Source organism: Rhynchophorus ferrugineus, unplaced genomic scaffold (assembly GCF_030347505.1).
Source record: "Rhynchophorus ferrugineus isolate W39M unplaced genomic scaffold, kcgeb_rfMv2 rfM4, whole genome shotgun sequence".
NCBI lineage: Eukaryota > Metazoa > Arthropoda > Insecta > Coleoptera > Curculionidae > Rhynchophorus > Rhynchophorus ferrugineus.
The window spans coordinates 50641380-50661551 of NW_027472583.1; the positions used below are offsets into that span (position 1 = coordinate 50641380).

At 34.9% G+C, this 20172-nt stretch overlaps 2 protein-coding genes across 5 annotated transcripts in view; both read left to right on the forward strand.

Moving 5' to 3' along the window:
• Hasp (Hig-anchoring scaffold protein) overlaps positions 1 to 9183 on the forward strand; it is a 33332-nt gene extending 24149 nt beyond the window's left edge. For 3 of the 4 annotated variants that reach the window (XM_076404252.1, XM_076404253.1, XM_076404255.1), the window contains 3 exons: positions 2328 to 2900; positions 2960 to 3310; positions 8897 to 9183. In XM_076404252.1, coding sequence (XP_076260367.1) covers positions 2328 to 2900; positions 2960 to 3310; positions 8897 to 9096 — 1124 coding nt within the window. In that variant the 3' untranslated portion in view covers positions 9097 to 9183. Of the gene's footprint in view, positions 1 to 2327; positions 2901 to 2940; positions 3311 to 8896 lie in introns of those variants that run through there. The other variant, XM_076404254.1, reaches the window with a different exon arrangement.
• A 7456-nt stretch (positions 9184 to 16639) lies between these two features.
• The window catches only part of Rhp (GTP-Rho-binding protein rhophilin), a 111056-nt gene continuing 107523 nt past the window's right edge, over positions 16640 to 20172 (forward strand). The window contains exon 1 of the mRNA XM_076404267.1: positions 16640 to 16947. Within this exon, the coding sequence (XP_076260382.1) occupies positions 16825 to 16947 (123 nt within the window). The 5' untranslated portion in view covers positions 16640 to 16824. The remainder of the gene's footprint in view (positions 16948 to 20172) is intronic.

Sequence of the window (20172 nt, forward strand, 5' to 3'; positions counted from 1 at the left end):
TAAACTTGTGCGTTGTTGCCAGTTTGCAACTTAATTCATCAACAATTATTTTAATTCTTATGTTAAAATATTAGTAAAACTTTCATTCAGTCTTTAAAGTAAACTTTAATTTCTATTTTATTTAATTAATTTAATTAGACTGACTAATAATGGAAATAGTAAGATTATTAATATTAAAATTAGTAAGAATTTAGCGAAGAAGTAAAGAAATCATTTAATATTAGATGTATGTAGGTGGCGTTATTGAAATCATTGAATGGTGTTGTTAATATTATTTATATTCACCTGTCATTTGATTCTTTGTGTGTATTTTTTCCACCAGGGTAACATATTGTGCTTGACTGCGACATATATGCTGAGATACTAGATGTTTGGTGTATGTTCTTATTTTAATTATTTCATTAATTTTTCATATTTATTGTTGAATACAGTTAATATAGCTTTCATTCAAAAAAAAAATAAAACGGAAATTTAATTTCTGGGCACCTCGTTATTATGGTTACTGTCATCAACGAATCCAACTCTATCAAAATACCAGTAACCACAGCCTTTCTTCTCAACCATTTCGTGTCTCCAAAGTCTCTACAGACTATGATCGGCAAACTTCAAACCAAAAAATGTCTAGGTTTCGACGGAATATCGATTACCTAGTTAAAAAAGCTCTAATCCATCATGAGGCTGCACAACACACACATATAGCGGTTATTCCCAAGAAAGGAGCAAAATCATCTCCATCTGACTACAGGCCCTTCAGTTTTCTTAGTGTCATTTCGCAGCTTGCCGAGAAAACTCTACGCCCTCAACTCTTTGACAAAGGAAAACAACATCATTCCTGATGAACAATTCGGCTTTCGCGCTCACCACTCATCCGTCCATCAGTCTAGCTGTCTGGCCGCACACATCCATCACGCTCTTGATCAACGTAAAAAGCTTGGAGCGGTCCTTTTGGACCTAATTAAAGCCAAGGTCTGGCACGACAGTTTAATCGCAAAATGCGTGCGGTTAGGTCTCCCAGAAGACCTAACCGCTCTCATCAAGTCCAATCTATCGGACAGATCTTTCCAGGTCAAGATCAGGAAAACACTTTCCAGTCGAAAACAAATCGATGCTGGCGTATCTCAAGGTTCTCTGGCTAGCCCCAGCCTTATTTAACCTCTTTATTTTAGATCTGCCGAGAAAAGAGTACATTGACGTCGCGTTTTACGCTGACGACACTGCTTTCTTCACGGCCGTCAAATGGTTCAAATTCTGGAGGTTGCAAATCAACCCCCTGAAAACCCAGGCCGTCATTTTCCATGGGACGTGTTACGCACTGCGCGTTTCGCAACTTAAGATCGACACCGCAATATTTTCATGGCTGGATAACGTCACGTACCTAGATATCCACTTCGACTGACGGTTCGGTTGGCATTTCTAAATCTAAAAAGCAATCCATATATATTCGGGGATAGCAAACCTACTATCTTCTCTGATCTGCCCTTATAGCAGACTTCCCATCATCATGAAATGCTTATTTTACAAGATGTTAATTCGGTCCCTACGAATCTAATGTCTATTTCAAGTTTGTTACACCCAACCAAGTGAAACGAGCGGAGCTTAGCACCGCGTCACCGCCATTCAGCGGGTGCTATTTCCCCAAATTTAATGCAGTAGCAGTAGCAGACCCACGTGGCTCACCTGTGAGGCGGTTTCAGTTTAGTGTATTGGTAAGCCCATAGGCAGTCCTACATAACCCGGTCCAACTTGTCACTCCAGGGCAAGTCTCCGCGACCAGGTATATGTCATGCATTCCACCGCCTGGTTTTAGACCAGAACGTTATTATAGTTAATTTTCAGCAATTGTATGTATATTATTAGGTGCTTGTATGTATTTTTATCATTTTTTCACTTTATTGAGATTGAAGCATTTATTAGGCAAAAATTAGTGCAATATATATGAAATAAAATATTTTTGAGCCCTTTATATAACCTTTTCCTACATTTCTGTCAATATGGCTATACCGTGTCGAAAAAAATTGTGTTGGTTTGACAAGGATCCGATTATCGATGCATTTTATCGATGCCTACCCTGTTCAATAAAACAGCCAATGCATGTCATAAAATCTTATGACATCAGCCCGTCGCAATTAAATTAATTTGGCGGTTTAAAAGCACTGATTATTATCACTAATGATTAGAAGAATTTTACAGAAACTCGAAAAATCCAATTTTACTAAAATGAGTGGGACAATCTGAAATTTTCAATTTATGCGACATTATCTATGACGTGCTCTGGTTATTTTATTCGACGCGTAATTCTTTTATTTCATAATTCTTTCTTTATTCAGGTCCTAATCGGAGAAGATGCATGGGTGGTGAATGGGATGGTCCTAAACCAGCTTGTTTCGGTTTGAATCAAGAAAACGATTATTCGATGGAGAAGCCACCGACGATTCTTTTCAGACACCAGCTAGGACCTATTGCTCAATCTAACGACGGCAAATTAATTGTCTATCCAGGCACTATTCTCCATATGGAGTGCTTGTGGATTCGTAGGTTTGGAGTGCCGAAATGGACAGTCAGTCACGATTACCGCAAGTATCCTGAGGCATGGACAACAGATCCTGGTCGCGATTCGCAGCTGGAATATCGTTTGTCCATCTTCCATGCTGCCAAAGACGATTCTGGACTGTTCACCTGCGTCACTCCCGCGAGATATTCTCATTCCGTGCAGATCGTCGTCACCGCCATACATTGCCCGGCGGTACCGCAACGTCGAGGCCTCACGGCCAGCACCCAAAGCACCAAGATGAACACGGTGATCAAGTTCTACTGCGTCAACGGCAACGCCTTGATCGGAGCGCCAGAAATAGCGTGCCTACCGTCGGGAAACTGGAGCGCTCCCTTTCCAGTATGCGAGAGTGAGTACATCCACTCCATCTGACTCATGGTTCCCTCTAGGACGTTTTTGATGCTCTAGGTATCGAATGCGGCGACGTGGGGCCCAGTCTCGGATTACATCTTCGCGTCCTCGTCGTCTCCCGAGAGGTGGGAGGTCGAGCGGTGTTCAGCTGCGACTCGGGATTCGGATTGAGGGGTCCGAGTGAGACCGTGTGTCAGGCGAGCGGAGATTGGGCCAGTCCGTTCCCTACCTGCGAGGAGGTGCAGTGTCCCGATCCGGTCGCTCCTGAACATGGATATATCCAGGGCAGCGGACCGTATAAAGCGGGAGACGTAGTTCAGATCAACTGCAATCCCGATTACATGATGGATGGTCAGCCGATCATCGCTTGTCAGGAGAATTCGCGCTGGAGCGGTAAAATGCCGAAATGTAAGTGATAACGAGTTGTCTTGAATGTTTTCAGTGAATTTATAATGATTCATTGATAACTGACACTATTAAAATTTAATATACAGTAAATGTAATATTTAATAATAGTGAAGCAAATAAGATTAGTCAACTCGCACAGATTCATTGTTTAATTATTTAGCAGTCAGTTATTTTGCCATAATTTGTAATACGTATTTTAGTAGATGTATTAATAGTTTTTTATCTTCGTATTGGGTGTTGCGCTAGAGCTCCCCCTGCTTTACTATGAAATATGGGTCAGATATTATATATATACCTGGTGTACCGGAAAGCTATTATCGTCTTTTTTTTTGTAAAAAACTTCATAATTTTCAAGAAAATAGAAAAATGTATTTATTCAAAGTATTAGCCACTTAATTCTATACATCTTACTCATCTTTCAGACAATTTATGGATGCCACCCAAAAAAATTCTTGGTCCTTGGAGTTTGTTTGTTCTTTGAAATTGGCGAACTACTCCAGTTGCTTTACCAGCGCGTTTCCAGTTGATGTAAAAAGTTGATGTCGGTCGGGGCAAGGTCTGGAGAATACGGCGGGAGCGGTAATATGTCCCATCCAAGTGCTTTCAACGCTTCCTTGACCGGCTTGTCTTTATGAGACGGTGGGATGTCGTGCTGTAAAATAATTTTACCGCGTCTTCGCGTCTTCTTTACCATTCTGGAAGTTTTTAGAATAATGCATGGTTCAAGTTGATCAGTTGTTGCCGGTAGCGATAACTATTAACCTTTTTCACCAGGTTCGTTATACATCGCTCAGAGTGTTATCTCACCAAACCCGTCACTATTCGATGCAGAAATGACTTCCAATCATACCTTTGAAGTACTATTTGACAGACGATTTTTGGATTTTGCCCATTGCTCCATAATTGGTTGCAAGTTGTTTCTTGGACCAGATCTAACGCTTCTACCAATTGGTTTTGGGTTGGGTCTTCATCCAATTATTCATGCAGTGTCGCATCTTCAGATTTTATCGGTCTACCTCACAGATTTTTAAGGTGAGATCATGCTCACCGTCATTTTCTACCAGCAAACGATGAGTTTATGCGGTTTTTTTACTTTCATTAAATAAGAAAATTAATGCGTGTCGCAAATGCACGTTTTCAAGCACCAAACTTGACCTTTTCAAAAAGATAAAAATCTATGACGGTTTTATTTTCTCTAAATGTAATATGTATAGCTTTGAAGTTTGATGTTAGATATCAAATCATAACATTGTATACTTGCAAGTCTAGCGATATCTGTTAGAAAAATCGGTAAGAGTTTTCCGGTACACCTGGTGTTTCTGATGGATTTTTTTGACACTTCCGACGAAGTTTTCTATCGAAACTCATCAAGCACTTTTAGAAACTTCTATATATCCATTATATCTCAATTGACTGTTTCAACAATTCGAAGGCAGTCATTTTGATGTCATGGCATTGCTTCATTGCTTGTCAGACAAAAAATAGTTTTTTGTGGTGTATTGTGGCATTCGATAACAAATGGATCTACTACGGCCATTTATCGCAAGAAATCATTGGTTAGCCCAGAAAAGCTATCCACATCGAGACAGATTGAGTCTTGCTGTCCATATGGTGGTACCAGCAAGATGTTGCTAAAATAGATCGATGATTGGTTTATCGTCAAACCAACATCGTCAGTATGATAACGTCGTGTTGTCAAAAAGATGTGAAAAGGTTGTAGAAAATGATGGAAAATTTCTTGATTAGGACATACTGTACCAATCCTTCTTTAAATTGTTTTTTAAACTGAAAGATTGATCAGATTACATGCAAGAACTGACATTACAAAAAAGAACGCTACGCAGGTTTGTAAAAAGATTGCTCTGTATGTCGAAGGTACCTTATTAAAAATTGCTGAGAGGAAATTATTCTATGGCTTTCGGTCCTGTAAATTTGATTTTAAAAACGATTTGGTTGTCCTAAGTTTTGAAAAAATTGAAATCCCTGAAAAAGTCCGGGCCTTGACTTTTAATCATTTACGTAAATGTAACTATTTTTGAAGTACCAAATATATTTGAACGATGCAAGTCACAAGACTGTAAATAGTCACAAGTCTATGTTTAGTGGATAGAGAGGGAATCGTCCAGCATGAGCTACTTCCAGTTGATCAGACTATAGATTTTCAACTCTACCGCCGAAAATTACAGATATTACTCCAGACAACTGAGAGAAAACTGCCCGAGTTGAATAATAGGAAAGGTGTTTATTTTTGATAATTCATTTTAGTCAAAAATTGCTGGTGCTTGATTGGAGAGCGTGGATGTAGATTTATAGATATCACCATCTGACCGATGTTCTGCTCCGATCCTTACAGAACTCCGTCAGCGAAATTAAGACCCAATATATATCGACATTGATAATTTTGAGAAATTAGACAAATCATCGGTTTTTCTATACTATGTTCTTTATTTGAAAATACATTTTTAAAGTAAAAGGTGCGAAAAAATGAATTAAAAAGTGAAAGTTAAAAAATAATTATTATAATTAACACATGTTAGTGTGAATTGTAACATGCGTTAGGGAAACGTGTCTTTAATTTATTATCATCACTAATAATTATTATATTCCTTTTTATTGAATAATAACACTCCCATCAAAAATCATATAAACCTTATTACTTTCTTAGGTGTTAACATTTAAAATAAATGAAACTATTACTCAATAAGTAAGTGTCAATAATTTAATGCTTACAATAAACGTAAAGATCAATATACGAAGTGTTAATAAAATAAAAATATTTATGCTACAATTACAATGCAAAATTTGTATGTTCTATCAATTATGTAAACATTAAAATAAGGCTAGCGTTAAGTCTTCTCTTTTAATTGTTGTTTCTCATCAGTCATAGATTCGTAATTTTTTGGGAGGGTTTGATTCTATTGGGTAATATAAAAGGGGTTTTGGTTGAGATTTTATAAAATAAAGATTAAAGGGATAGGCAAATTTTTATTTTGGTTAACAGATAGCAACACACAAGTTTTTTAGTTACTGGGTATATATATAATATGGTTTGTGTGTCATATACTCAGACTCTGGACGACCAGTAGTAGGCCGAATTATTAATTATTTCGCAGAAGGGGGCTTCCAACAGAATATGAGCATCAGGTGGTGAATCATCGTACTGAACTTACATTGAACTTGTGAAAAGGTTTTTGATTATTTTTATTTAGTTACTACAACAATTATTGTTCATATTTTATTTTAAAGTGTTTTTTTTCTAAAATCTAAATTTGTTTATTTTTTAATTTTTAGCGAGTGAAGTCGTTTCAATTTTTTTGTTAAAAATATTTTATTTTTCTCTTTTTAGTGTTTACTCAATAAATTACCCAGTTATTTTATTTAATATTGCAATGGGTATACCAAGAAGAGATGCAGTCCGTATGAGGAAAAATAGGAATAAAAAACAATGATTGAAAATAAGGCGAAAATAGGTGATCTCGCGATTTTCGTTTGGGAGCCAAACGCTTTAACCATTACACCATAGAAACAATTTTCTACAATATTTTTACGTCTACGTTTCTATGATTTTATATGCTATGGTTAGTGCTTAAAAAGCAAACTGAATGGATTTTGCACTGAATGACTTCGGATTTTCCGCCACATCAGCTCAGCAATAACATTATATACAAATATCTGATTATTTTAGATAAAAAATATGTGAAAACTTTGTACGTGCCTTTGGAAATTTGAGCGTTTCCATCGATTTTCCCCCTTCCTCCAACAGATCGTGATTTGGTTTCAATGGGACCAACTCGGAGGTGCACTCTTTCGATTAAAAAAAGAAATTTGAAAATCGGCCCACAATAGACAGAGAAATCGGCGAACATACATTTTAAAAAATATATACAGTCGAACATAGAACCTCCTCCCTTTTTGAAGTCGGTTAAAAATTAGCTACGCCACAGAAAAATACAGTAAAACGGCGATGTTGAAACGGTTTGAAATGCCATTTTCAATCAATTCCTATGATAACTATTTTGAGCTGTTTTTTTTTCGTTCAAAAAGTTCTGCAATGAATTTTCTTCGAACTTCTTTTGGTTCTTCATTTGATCTTTGTCATTGGCTTCAAAATCGCTGCTTTTAAATCGTTGAAGCCAAAAATGACAGGTGGAATATAACGGAGCAGCGTCACCTTATGTTTCTAAAAGTGTTTGATGAGCTTCGACAAGCAGATTTTATATTACAGAAACTGCTATTTTATATAGAAAATTGTCAGAACTATCGAATTTAACAGTTACTTTAAGTGATTTAATAGTTGATTGCATGGGTAGTTAACGTTTTAATATATAGAAAGAGTTATACATTAATACGATACGATATCTTAATAAATAACGGGTCAATAGAAAAGTCCCCGGCCTGACACATAGATGGCGCTTCTAGAATTCAATCCATATATTTCTTAGTTAGCCATAACCCTCAAAATATGCGTGTATAAATTTGACAGCTTTCGGATAATTAGTTTGATAATTATAGCATTTTGAGTGGAGGAACTTTTGTTATTATGAAAAAATGGATTAAAAGGAATTTCGCGTGTTGATAAAATATTGGTTTTTGAAGGGAAAAAATACAGTTGAAGCAAAAACTTGGTTTGATGCTGAGTTTCCGGACACTACTCCAGGAAAATCAACCATCAAGGATTGGTATATTAAGTATAGACGTGGTAAAATGAGCACCGAAGTCGGTGAACGCAGTGGAAGCCCAAAAGAGGTTGTTACCGACGAAAACATTTAAAAATCCACATAATGATTTTGAATGACCGTAAATTGAAACTGAATAAAATAGCAGACACTCTAAAGATATTAACTGAACGTGTACATAATATAATTCACGAATATTTGGGTATGAGGAAGCTCTGTGCAAAGTGGGTACCGCGCGAGCTCAATTTTGAACAAAAATAACGACGAGTTGATGATTCGGAGCAGTGTCTGAAGATGATCAAGCGTAATGAACTCGAGTTTCTGCCTCGATATATGACAATGGATTGGATCGATATGTGGATGGAATGGAAACATGGCTCCATTATTTCACTCCGAAGTCTAATCGGCAGTTATCCGAGTGGACTGAACACGATGAACCCGCTCCAAAGCGTAGGAAAACGCAACAGTCGGCTGGAAAGGTTATGGCGACAAGACAATGCACCGTGTCACAAGTCAGTGAAATCGATAGCAAAAATCCATGAATTGGTTTTCGAATTTCTTCCTTATCCACCGTATTCTCTAGATCTGGCCCCAGAGACTATTTCCTGTTCTCAGATCTCAAAAGAATGCTCGCTGGGAAGACATTTTCGTCGAATGAAGAGGTGATTACCGAAACTGAGGCCTATTTTAAAGCAAAGGACAAATTGTACTTCAAAAATGGTATCGAAAAGTTGGAGTGTCGCTAAAATCAGTATATTACCCTTGAAGGGAATTATGTTGAATAAAAAAAAAACTAATTTTGCCAAAAAAAATGTGTTTTACTATGGTAGGCCGGGGACTTTTCAATTGACCTGTTATGATATCCTAATTTTAATATGATTTTATAATGATAAAATATATTTTGCTACAGGTCTCCAAGCTTGTTCCTATCCCGGAACGACAATCAGCGGTAGGATGTCATCGGTCAAGTTCTACTACAAAATCGGTGAGAACATCACCTTCACCTGCGAGGAAGGATTGCAGTTACACGGAGCTGCTATGCTCAAGTGCCTGAAGAACGGCAAATGGTCGAACGCCATACCTACTTGCGTCGGACCAGACGCCAGATGAAGAGACAGCATTTCGGTTTCTCTTATATTCATAGTTGTGCAATAAGTAGCTGTAACGTCTTTTGAAGAATATAAAACGTTATTGAAATCTTGTAGACTCATTTCTTAGCTTGTTATTATAAAACTTGGTTTTATTATCCCTCATTCATTAATTCGCACCTAATGCATCAGCGATTTAGTCTTTGAGTATGTTTCAACTATTCCAAATGCCATGACTTTGGCATTGGATTGATCAAATTTTGCTTCCTTTAACATTTTATTACTAATAAAAACTTAAATTTTATTACTAATAATAACGTTTTAGAAGATAATTAGTTGATGGGAATTATTGAATGTCGTGCTGTTATGTTGTGAGAAAACACGCGTCTTACACTGACTTTTTTTCCCTGTTGCTTTGCTCGGTTGCGTCTATTGCCATTTCGCGATAAGAAGAAGAAACCTTGATATTATCACAATTGTATTTTTTAGGATACATTTTCATTCATAACTTTCAAAACATTGCAATAAAAATAAAACATGTCTAAGAGCTGTTTAGGTTTTGTCGCGTAATCTTTATATTTTTGTGTATGTTGAATCTGAAAATGACTTTTTGTTATAGGACGACACATCTCTTGACAAGTTGGGTACCTATGTTGAATGAGTGATTACATTAAAATAAAACAGAATAAACCTAAAAAATATTATTTAATTTACAAGCCATTAACGATACATTTTTTATCTAGTATGCATTCATTAGCATATACTAAAACATTTTCTATTTCCCAGTATCCTCTTTTTACATTTTTGCTTGTGGAAAAAAATCTGAAAAGTTTTCCAGTCCAAAACGTTCAACAGTAGTCTGATATCATTGAGACCCTCCATTTTTCGTTCATATTTTTTCTCCATCTCTGTAATGTCCTGATGAAATCGTTCATCATGGTCTTTACTTATATCTTCCAAATTTCGCAGAGAGTAGTCGAGGTCGGAATGAAGAAAATATAATTTTAGACTTACAGTTAAGCAACCTAAAGCTTGAAATGCTTTTATAATTCTTTTCACGATTTGTTTACAGTCAGGGTCGTGATTGCCTAAAAATTTCTCTACGAATTCCTTAAAATTAAGCCACCCTACATTTCGAGGATCTGTCATAGTCTAATACCTTGTCCGACGAAAACACCTTCCTTCACCTTTGCTTCTGAGATATCTCAGGCTACGTATTTGAAGCAATTTCCATTTTCAGGAAGTTATTTTGCCAATTGCTTCATTACTCCCAACTTTATATACAGCGACGGTAAAAGATCAATATATAGAGGTGCCAATGTTTCTTGGAAGACGTTCTTTTCATCAACTTTTAGCTTTTCCGAAAGTTTCTTATAGCTGATATTGGATCCTTGTGAGATGATAAAACCGGCGTATTATCAGGATATATAGCCATAGCAGTAGTATTTAAGGTCAGTACGTCAGCTGTATATAACAATCGGTCAATGATAATGCTCTGCAAAACACCTGAATATATTGGATATAGTATCACTGTATTCGTGACCCTATTGATAAAACGTTTGTCTATTAGATATGACTTTAGTAGTTGAAAGTACGGATGGGGCAGACGATTTTTCAATTTAACTTGAAGTGTCACACCTTATAAAAAGTTTGAGATATATCGGGGAATGCAACCGAGCACATCTTTTTCGTTTAAATTTTTATTTATTTGATTGACCAATCTCTGAAGTCCCTCTATTGTTCCGTGTTTGTTATAGAAATCAAACTGATGCTCTAGAATAATATTTCTTTTTTCCGTGATTATTTCGAGCCTCTTGAGTAAACCAACATGAACAAAATTTTAAAATATAAATTTAATATTTGTGTTTTAAATTTTTTTTTATAAACAGGTCTGAGAAAAGATACGCTGTAGATCAAATGACAGAAAAATATGATCACAGGGTGTTATGCCTTCCTCAAAATCATAGAATATTTAATCCTATCGAATTGATATATGGGAAAGAGGTGGCAAAGAATTATAATTAAATTAAATCATTATTAAAAATTATAAAAGATAATTAGAAAAATTATTATTATTGTGGATCTATCATATCTAGCATCCAGAGGTATATAAAATATAGAACTGTTTGAACTAGTGGAAATAAGCATTGTCTATAGTAACACCTTTGGTCCATCAGACATACAGTGTACAATTATTAATTAAGTGTTTAATAGAACTTGAACAGTGATTCTGATAGCGCAAGTGACAGTGACTGAATTAAACTTTCCTGATGTGGCCTATGATCCAATGCTGGCCATTACTAACAGACAGTGATAAAAGTGGAAACAATTTAATGTGTGCGAATAATTAACATAGTATAATTGTAGAAATTCATATTAAGTGTCTTGTTCAGAAATTCTTTAGAATATATATGAGCATTTGGTTGGGAATGGATGAGATGATAGGAGTATAGATACAAATTCTTGTACAGATAATATGGACAATGCATTAGAGGCAATGTGGTGATTAAATCAGATATATATAGGAAATCGGTAAATTTTTCCAAGAAAAATGTAGAAATGGAAGAAAGATGGAGAGAAATCTGCTCATTAATATGACTTGACAAAGATACGTGAGATGGAAACACAGCAATGAAGGAAAGAAGGACTAAATGTAAAATGCTCTCCAATGAAAATACATTACTTGGATATAAGATTGATAATTTAGGTGGGTTAGGTATCTAAGTGATACCACTATATAAAAAACGAGTCTAGAACTCTATATATGGTGTGAAAAAAGTTTAATATAATTTATATATTATACATATTATGTTACATAGTTGTATAGTAAATGTAGTTTAAGTCATTCGTTGATATACGCATTAGATGTAATATACTGCTAAAATAATTTTTTTAATTATTTAATTATTACATTGTTACTGGTCGTTTCCGACTATCCTACAATTTGTTTTTTTGATAACTTAAATCTAGGTATCTAACTAGGAGGACCCATCGGCCCTATCTCAGTTACAATATCCTCATAAGAATGGACTGTTTCCTCATATCCCCTTGATTGACTGTGGGTATCTGAAGGTCTCGATGTCGGTAGTCAGTCCTGTAGTATTTGGGTGAGTCCACAATACTTCTCAAGACTTCGTTCTGAGAAATGGTCTTATTGTCTGAAAAAAATTTGTATTTTGTTTATGTTACTCTTTGCAGAACATTCTCATAATTGAACTCCGTAGGTCCATATAGGTTTCAGTATTTGCTTATATAATAACAATTTATTATGTACTGATATTTGTGATTTTCTTTTAGTTAGCCAATATATTTTCCTATATTTTAATTCCAGTTCTTTTCTTTTATTCTTTATATATTCCTTTCAGCGAAGTATTGCATCAAGATTCATTCCGAGATATTCAGCGTTGTTGTTATATGGAATGATAGTATTACTTTAATGTTATTGGGGAATGCACGATCTGATTGTAGGTGAATTGCACATGCACAGATTTACTTTCGTTAATTTTTATTTTCCAAGCTTGTGTCCAATTATTTATATTGTCCCTTGCCTGTTGTAATTTTCGTGTGGCTTCTTCTTCATCGTAATATTATTTATTATATCATTTATATATCATCATATATATTATATCATTTGTGGTATAACACACGTGTAGAGTAGATAAAGTATTGGCCCCAGTACACTTCCTTTTGGTACACCTGCTTTAGCTTTTTTTTATTGTAGAGTAAGCTTCTCGTGTCTAACTCTAAACATTCTGGCTGTAATGTACGATTTTAGTAGTTCGTTGTGTTGTTTTGGTAATATTTTCTATAGTTTATGAACAAGGCCTTCATACCAAACCTTACCGAAGGCTTGTGCTTCATCTAAGAATATAGCTGAGTATACTTTTTACTTTCGTAGGCTTTTTCAATAACATAAATTATATTTAATAACAATATTTTTGTTTCATTCTAAATGTTTCATAAAAAAAATTAATATTATGTTCATTGCAAAATGTTATATTTTTGACAATGTAAGGGTGGATATGGAGGATATTGAACTAGTATTTGTCCAATAATTATTATTAGTAAAAAATTCTTTAAACATCTAGTAGCTATAATTTTAATAACTGCAGTTGCCAAAAATAGTTTGATTTTATTTTAAATATCATATATCCTACGACAAATTTTAGGAGTATTACATGGTTATTTATTTTGGAGTGAATCATTTTATTTTATTTTCTAATATGTAACTCATCGATGATTAATAATTCGTGATAACCATCAAGCAGTTTATTATTATCATATTGGATTTGGCTTTTAAAAAAATAGTAATTACATATCAATTATCTAGAGATATTTAGGTTAAATGTTCTTAATAATAATTCCTGATAAGCTTGGCTCTTATCAGATTATTAATACATCTATTTGTTATATTCTAGTTTATTAATATATCATCCCTCTTTGTTTTTGTCCTATATATAATACTGTGAAAATTCTAGATTTCAACTGTTATTAACGGTCGGTCGTATAAGTTAAAGACCTTTACCATTTAACATTATTTAAACATTATAATTAAGTCCATGTAACAGGATGAACATTTTTTCAAATAATCATTCCAATTGCTACTTTTGATGAAATTCTAATGACTAATGACCTAAAATAGTAGATTTGATTTTTTGACGCCATTTTCAACATTTGACTAACAATGCAATGAAAACACACTGTGACAGTGTTACATTAAATTGGACTAATATGACTTTGTGCGTTATTTCATCACTATGGACTTGGGTCTACCTTCATGATGTTGATTTAAAACAAGAGGCTAAGATTTAGGAACTATTAAAATACAAAAGTGAGTGTTCCTGATGTTCGTGTATTAGTTTTCTTCTGGTAAAATAATATACTGAAATTATTATTGTGACGTTAACATATGTGTAAAAATTCATTAAAAAAGAGCCATGTTATGCAAGTACCCATATTCATCAACAAAACGCACCTGCTCATAAAGTTTAAAGTAGCATTTTTAAAATCAATGAATTAGTCAAGAGTAGGTATTCTTTGAATATCCGGCTTATTTGCCAAACATAGCTTCCTTTGACATGAATCAAAAAACTTTCGTTAAAACTAATTGCACTAACTCCGAAGCATGGGAAAACGTAACGAATAATTTTCATTGACTACCTTGAAAAAGGAAGGACCATCAACAGCGACCATTGAATAGCATTATTGGACCGTTTGAAGGACGAAATCGCCGAAAAACGGCAGCATTTGAAGAAAAAGAAAGTGATGCTTCACCAAGATAATGCACAGTGTCACAAGTCAGTGAAAACGATGGCAAAAATCCATGAATTGGGCTTCGAATTGCTTCCTCATCCACCGTATCCTCCAGATCTGGCTCCCAGCGACTATTTCCTGTTCTCAGATATCAAAAGAATGGTCGCTGAGAAGAAATTTTCGTCGAATGAAGAGGCGATCGTCGAAACTAAGGCCTATTTTGAAGCAATGGGCAAATCGTACTACAAAAATGGTATCGAAAAATTGGAGGGTTGCTATAATCAGTGTATAACCGTTGAAGGGAATTATGTTGAAAAAAAAATGGTAGGCTGGGGACTTTTCAATTGACCTGTTATCATTTATTTTCAAATTATAAGGGATACTAATTTTATATATTATAATATTATAATATTTTATATACTTGCAATTTACACCGAAAGTGCCTGCTCCCTAATCCAATGTTGACTTTCTAATATATTGTTACGTATTTCTTTATCGTTATGATAAAGATGAATAAATAGTAATCAAAGTGCTATGATTATTATTCGCATTTCTCCATTTTAAAATCCAGGAAAAATATTTAAAATATGTCATCACCGATATGAAATAACTCCTAATTCAAAGAATAAGCATAGCCCGTGATATTAAGTTTGAATTATATCACTATATACATTCACAACTGACAACTATTTACAATACGTATTGAATGCGTCGAAAAATATTTGTTGATGTAGCTTTTCTATATTAATTTCATTTGTTGGAAAAATGTTGTGGTGGAATATATTAGTTGCTTGCATGTATTTTGATCATTGTTTCACTTTAAAAAGAGAAATTAGGAAAAATTGGTACAGTATATATTGGTACAGACTTTGCTGCTTGCTTTGTTGTTGTTAGTCGTTATTACTATTATGAGTCGGTAGACAGCTGCAGTCATTTGTTTTTAGCAGCTTCTAATAAACTACACTTCGTTCGACATCACATTATCCGAAGGGTCTAGATGAATATTCCGCTTCGGTGTCGATATGGATGACTCTGGAAGACTAATCCCTGACTTGAATATGCCATGGAAAATTTGTCTTTTTTTCTGGCCAGCATTGAAACCAGGATGTCGAAACTCAAGTCATGAGAAGGATTTTGGATGCATCCAGATACGGATTTCAGCTGTCCTAGAGGTAATTATCAGATATTCGAAATAAGACTCAAGGAAATACTCTACTTTACAAGAGATAAGGAAATACTCTACTCTCATGTATGTAAACATTGAAGTTGAACAACAGTGAACTAGGACGCAAATTCAACAGAATCAAACCGTGTGGCTTTGAATTGTTCTGTAGTGTTCAAGTGTATTAAATAGTAAAAAATACTGACAAGTGACTAATTTTTATTTTATTTGATTTTATTAGAGACTAGATAAGAACCAATGGGTTTTCCTAGATAAATACAACGTTTTCAGCAACTGTAGATTATAAATTTATGTTATCGCCTACATACTTATTTTTTATATATATTTTAAAGTCTTCTTTTCAACAACGAGGGTTTATCTGGACTGGACCTACTGTTTAACGTGAACTCCGAACCATAGTCCTCGGCATTAAGCCTATCGACTGGCGAGTGACCAACTTAGAAATCATCCCAGAATAGATCCGGTCTTACCCAGCCTGGTTACGGCCGTGATTAGGATCATTTTCTTTGTGGGATTATGCACTCTTCCCTAAGAACAATCACAAATGTTAAACAATCACAAATATAAATTTACGACCATGGCCCAGCAGGATTTGGAGCCGTGACTTTCGCAACAGTAGGAGGACCGTCCTGTCGTCTTTACCACTGTTCCAGCCAAGCTTGCTTGCTTATTTTTCAAACATATATAAGCAAGAAATATTTAGTATATGCAAACTCCTGATAAAACTAAACAGGTAGAACGGGTGATAAGCAAACTAAAAACAACAAGAAAAAACTGCCTGCATATCGCTTGTTAATATTATTTTATGCGATTAGTTCTCTTCGTTTAATTTTACGACATATTACCGGGCACATACGACCGCTAGATAAGAAATGAGACAAAACGAGGGCATTTGTGCAAGCAAAAGACAAAGCATAAAACAATACATACACCAACGCACACGCTCGCCAGACACACACCTCCCGACCGAGAACACTACCGATATCAGAGTTTGTTTTATTTTGTCTCCGTCTCCGTCGCCCTCACGCTCATCCGTATACTCCGGTGTCGCTCGTCCTTGTCGGTGAGTCACCGGCATCGGTAAAAAGGGCGACCGCATGCCCATCACCGCGGCGGGGGTAGGGAACGGAACCACGACGAGAAACGTTCCGAAAAATCCGGCCGCGACGTACCAGTCGGGAAACAAACGAGAATCGAAGCGGTTTCGATCGCCGGCGCGCCGTATTCAAAACGTTGTCGATAGCAGTACGCCAAGGCCGCCCTTCAGGCGGCTCGCTTTCGTCTTGCTCACCATCCGAACGATTATGCAGCACGATGATGAACGGGACCGTTACAGCCGAACAGCTGACGTTACGAGAGGTCGACGCAGAAGGTGTCGCGAAGACGCGGGAGGATGAAGATGACGAGGTGGACGCCACCAGACGACCCTTTATCAGAGTAAGTTTCACACCAACATCCTTTAGGTTTTGAAGGGGATTCTTTAGTACTAGTCATCGCCCTCATAATAGAGTAAAAGGACTAATTTAAAAATGTCAATTTAAATATGTCACTAAAACTTGTTTTCACAGTATTTTCAATATAATATCAGAAATGTATTTAACATATAACATTAATTAAAACAGTAACCTTTGTATATTAAAACATTTAAAATATATGCGAACTATCTCAAGAATTAACTTTGCATTGCACTTAATTACATCTAATTTCCATCAACTTTCAATAATCAACAAGGTATTAATATGTGTAAATTAGTATGCCACTGAACATTATAACAAAGTATCATAAGTAAAATTATATCCAGAACTGTAACGATTTTAGGGCATCAAATATAAGTATATATTATCTTTCTCTACTTTTATATTATAAACATAAATATGGAATAATAAATGAAGTAATACATGTTTGTATATTAAAACAAACAATAAAACAATTTTGAAATTGATATTTGACTTTATCATGCATATTTATGTATATTTATTTTATGTATGTTTATGTTATGTTTGAAGTATGTTTATCACACAGTTAAGTAATTTTTTTTACATTCTAGAAAGCAATGTATTAATCATTAAATTAACCATTTATTTTTCAAAAGGAGGTCTATAAAGTAAATAATCATTGATACAAGGTTCAAAGAACAAAATATAATACATCACATATCTTATTACATTAATCATTCAAAATGTCATATAATCATAACACCTTCATATTTATCAATATTTTAAAATGTTTACAAATGTACTGTTAATAATTCATAATTTCTTCTGTTTCTCCTATGTTTTCCATCTATGCATATTATGTAGTTAGTTCCATTTTAAATCCTGCATATTTTCATAATTTCATTTATGTATTCATATAGTCCTTATATTTTATCCATATGTTGGAAGAATAATTTCATTACCTAAGTTTTTTAATAAAATTGCATTGTTCTTATTTAATCTTATTTTTCTTATTATTTTCATTTTTCACTATTTTCACTTCTTAAGTAATGGTTAGGTGGTATTTTTATGTTTACTTATATTTCCTGGATTAGTTTATGTAATTATTTATTACTAAATTGGCAGTAGACAATACTAATTTGGTAGACTGCTAAGAAACAAAAGCTTATTTATAGTCTATTCAAAGTTTTTGTAGTAATGCGTCGTGGATATTTATGACGTCGAAACATTACAATGTTGCCGCATCAACTCTGAGTTTTAGTTCAGTTTGGCTTTGACATGCAAGAAAATTCTAATCTAAATTAAATAATTGAACAAAAATGTTATCAAATATAATTTATTTTAACATTTTAGTACATCTAATACATATGTTATTGAAGGACTTAAAACTACAATTAAGAACACAAGTGTAATGGTTTGTAGGTTAGATACGATGAAAACTATACATGACTATATAATATTGAAGTACTAAGAACATAAATAAACAAACTATATAAAAGTTAATATAAAATTGTAACGGCAAGTGATTCTTCCATATAACCTCGAAAATCAACATGTACATTGACATTGAGTTTGACATTAAATATGAAGAATAAGCAGGGCATTGAAACAATATGTACTGTATTTCAATCATGTTAGAGATGGTCTTTTAAATCGTGAGAACAGGTACGTTCATGAAAACAATTGGTACCATATATAATCAAAATATTTTCTATCATTTTCTGCATTTTCTTCCTATATTTCTTGCTGCATGAGGATACCGTTGTAGAAAGAACTATGTTGGTTTGAGAACGATCCAATCTTCGATTAGTTTTTACAATTTTTCAGGATTTTGAAACCGTATGCCGTTCAAGCTATGCTGCATTTCTCTGAAAAAGTGGTAATCAGAAGGCGCTATGACTAGCGATTACGCTGGATGGGACAAAACTTTCCATTCGTGCTACAATAACAGGTCGGTTGAAAAGTCCCCGGCATGACACATACATGGCGCTACTAGAATTAAATCCACATGTTTTTTAGTTCCCTCAAAAGATGCGTGTATAAATTTGAGCACTATCGGATCATTCAGTTTACGAATTATAGCATTTTGAGTGAAGCAACTTTTGTTATTGTGAAAAAAATTGTTAAAAAGGAATTTCGCGTGTTGATATGGATGACTCTGGAAGACTAATCCCTGACTTGAATACGCCATCGAAAATTTGTCTTTTTTTCTGGACAGCATTGAAACCAGGATGTCGAAACTTTTCTAAAGTATTGCTTTTTGAAGGGAAAAAATATAGTTGAAGCAAAGACTTGGCTTGATGCCAAGGTTCACTGCCCCAAGAAAATCAACCATCAAGGATTGGTATGCCAAGTTTATACGTGGTGAAATGAGCACCGAAGACGGTGAACGCAGTCGACGCCCAAAAGACGTTGTTACCGACGAAAATATTTAAAAAATCCTCAAAATGATTTTGAATGACCCTAAACTGAAACTGACACTCTGAAGATATTAACTGAACGTGTATATCATATTATTCACGAATGTTTGGGTATGAGAAAGCTCTGTGCAAAATGGGTGCCGCGTGAGCTCACTTTTGACTAAAAACAACGACCTGTTGATGATTCGGAGCAGTGTTTGAATATAATCAAGCGTAATAAACCCGAGTTTTTGCGACGATATGTGACAATGGATGAAAAATGGCTCCATCATTTCATTCCGAAGTCCAATCGACAGTCGAGTGGACTGCATACGGTGAACCCGCTCCAAAACATGGGAAAACGCAACAGTCGGCTGGCAAGGTTATGGCGTCTGTATTTTGCTATGCGAATGGAATAATTTTCATTGACTATCTTGAAAAAGGAAGGACCATCAACAGCGACTATTACATAGCGTTATTGGGCCGTTTGAAGGATGAAATCGTCGAAAAAACGGCCGCATTTGAAGAAAAAGAAAGTGCGGCGTCACCAAGTGAATACACTGTGTCACAAGTCAGTAAAAATGATGGCAAAAATCAATAAATTGGGCTTCGAATTGCTTCCTCATCCACCGTATTCTCCATATCTGCCCCCCCAGCGACCATTTTCTGTTCTCAGATCTCAAAAGAATGCTCGTTGAGAAGAAATTTTCGTCGAATAAAAACGTAATTGCCGAAACTGAGGCCTTTTTGAAGCAAAGGACAAATCGTACTACAAGAATAGTATCGAAAAATTGGAGGGTCGCTATAAGCAGCTTTGGTTTTGATGA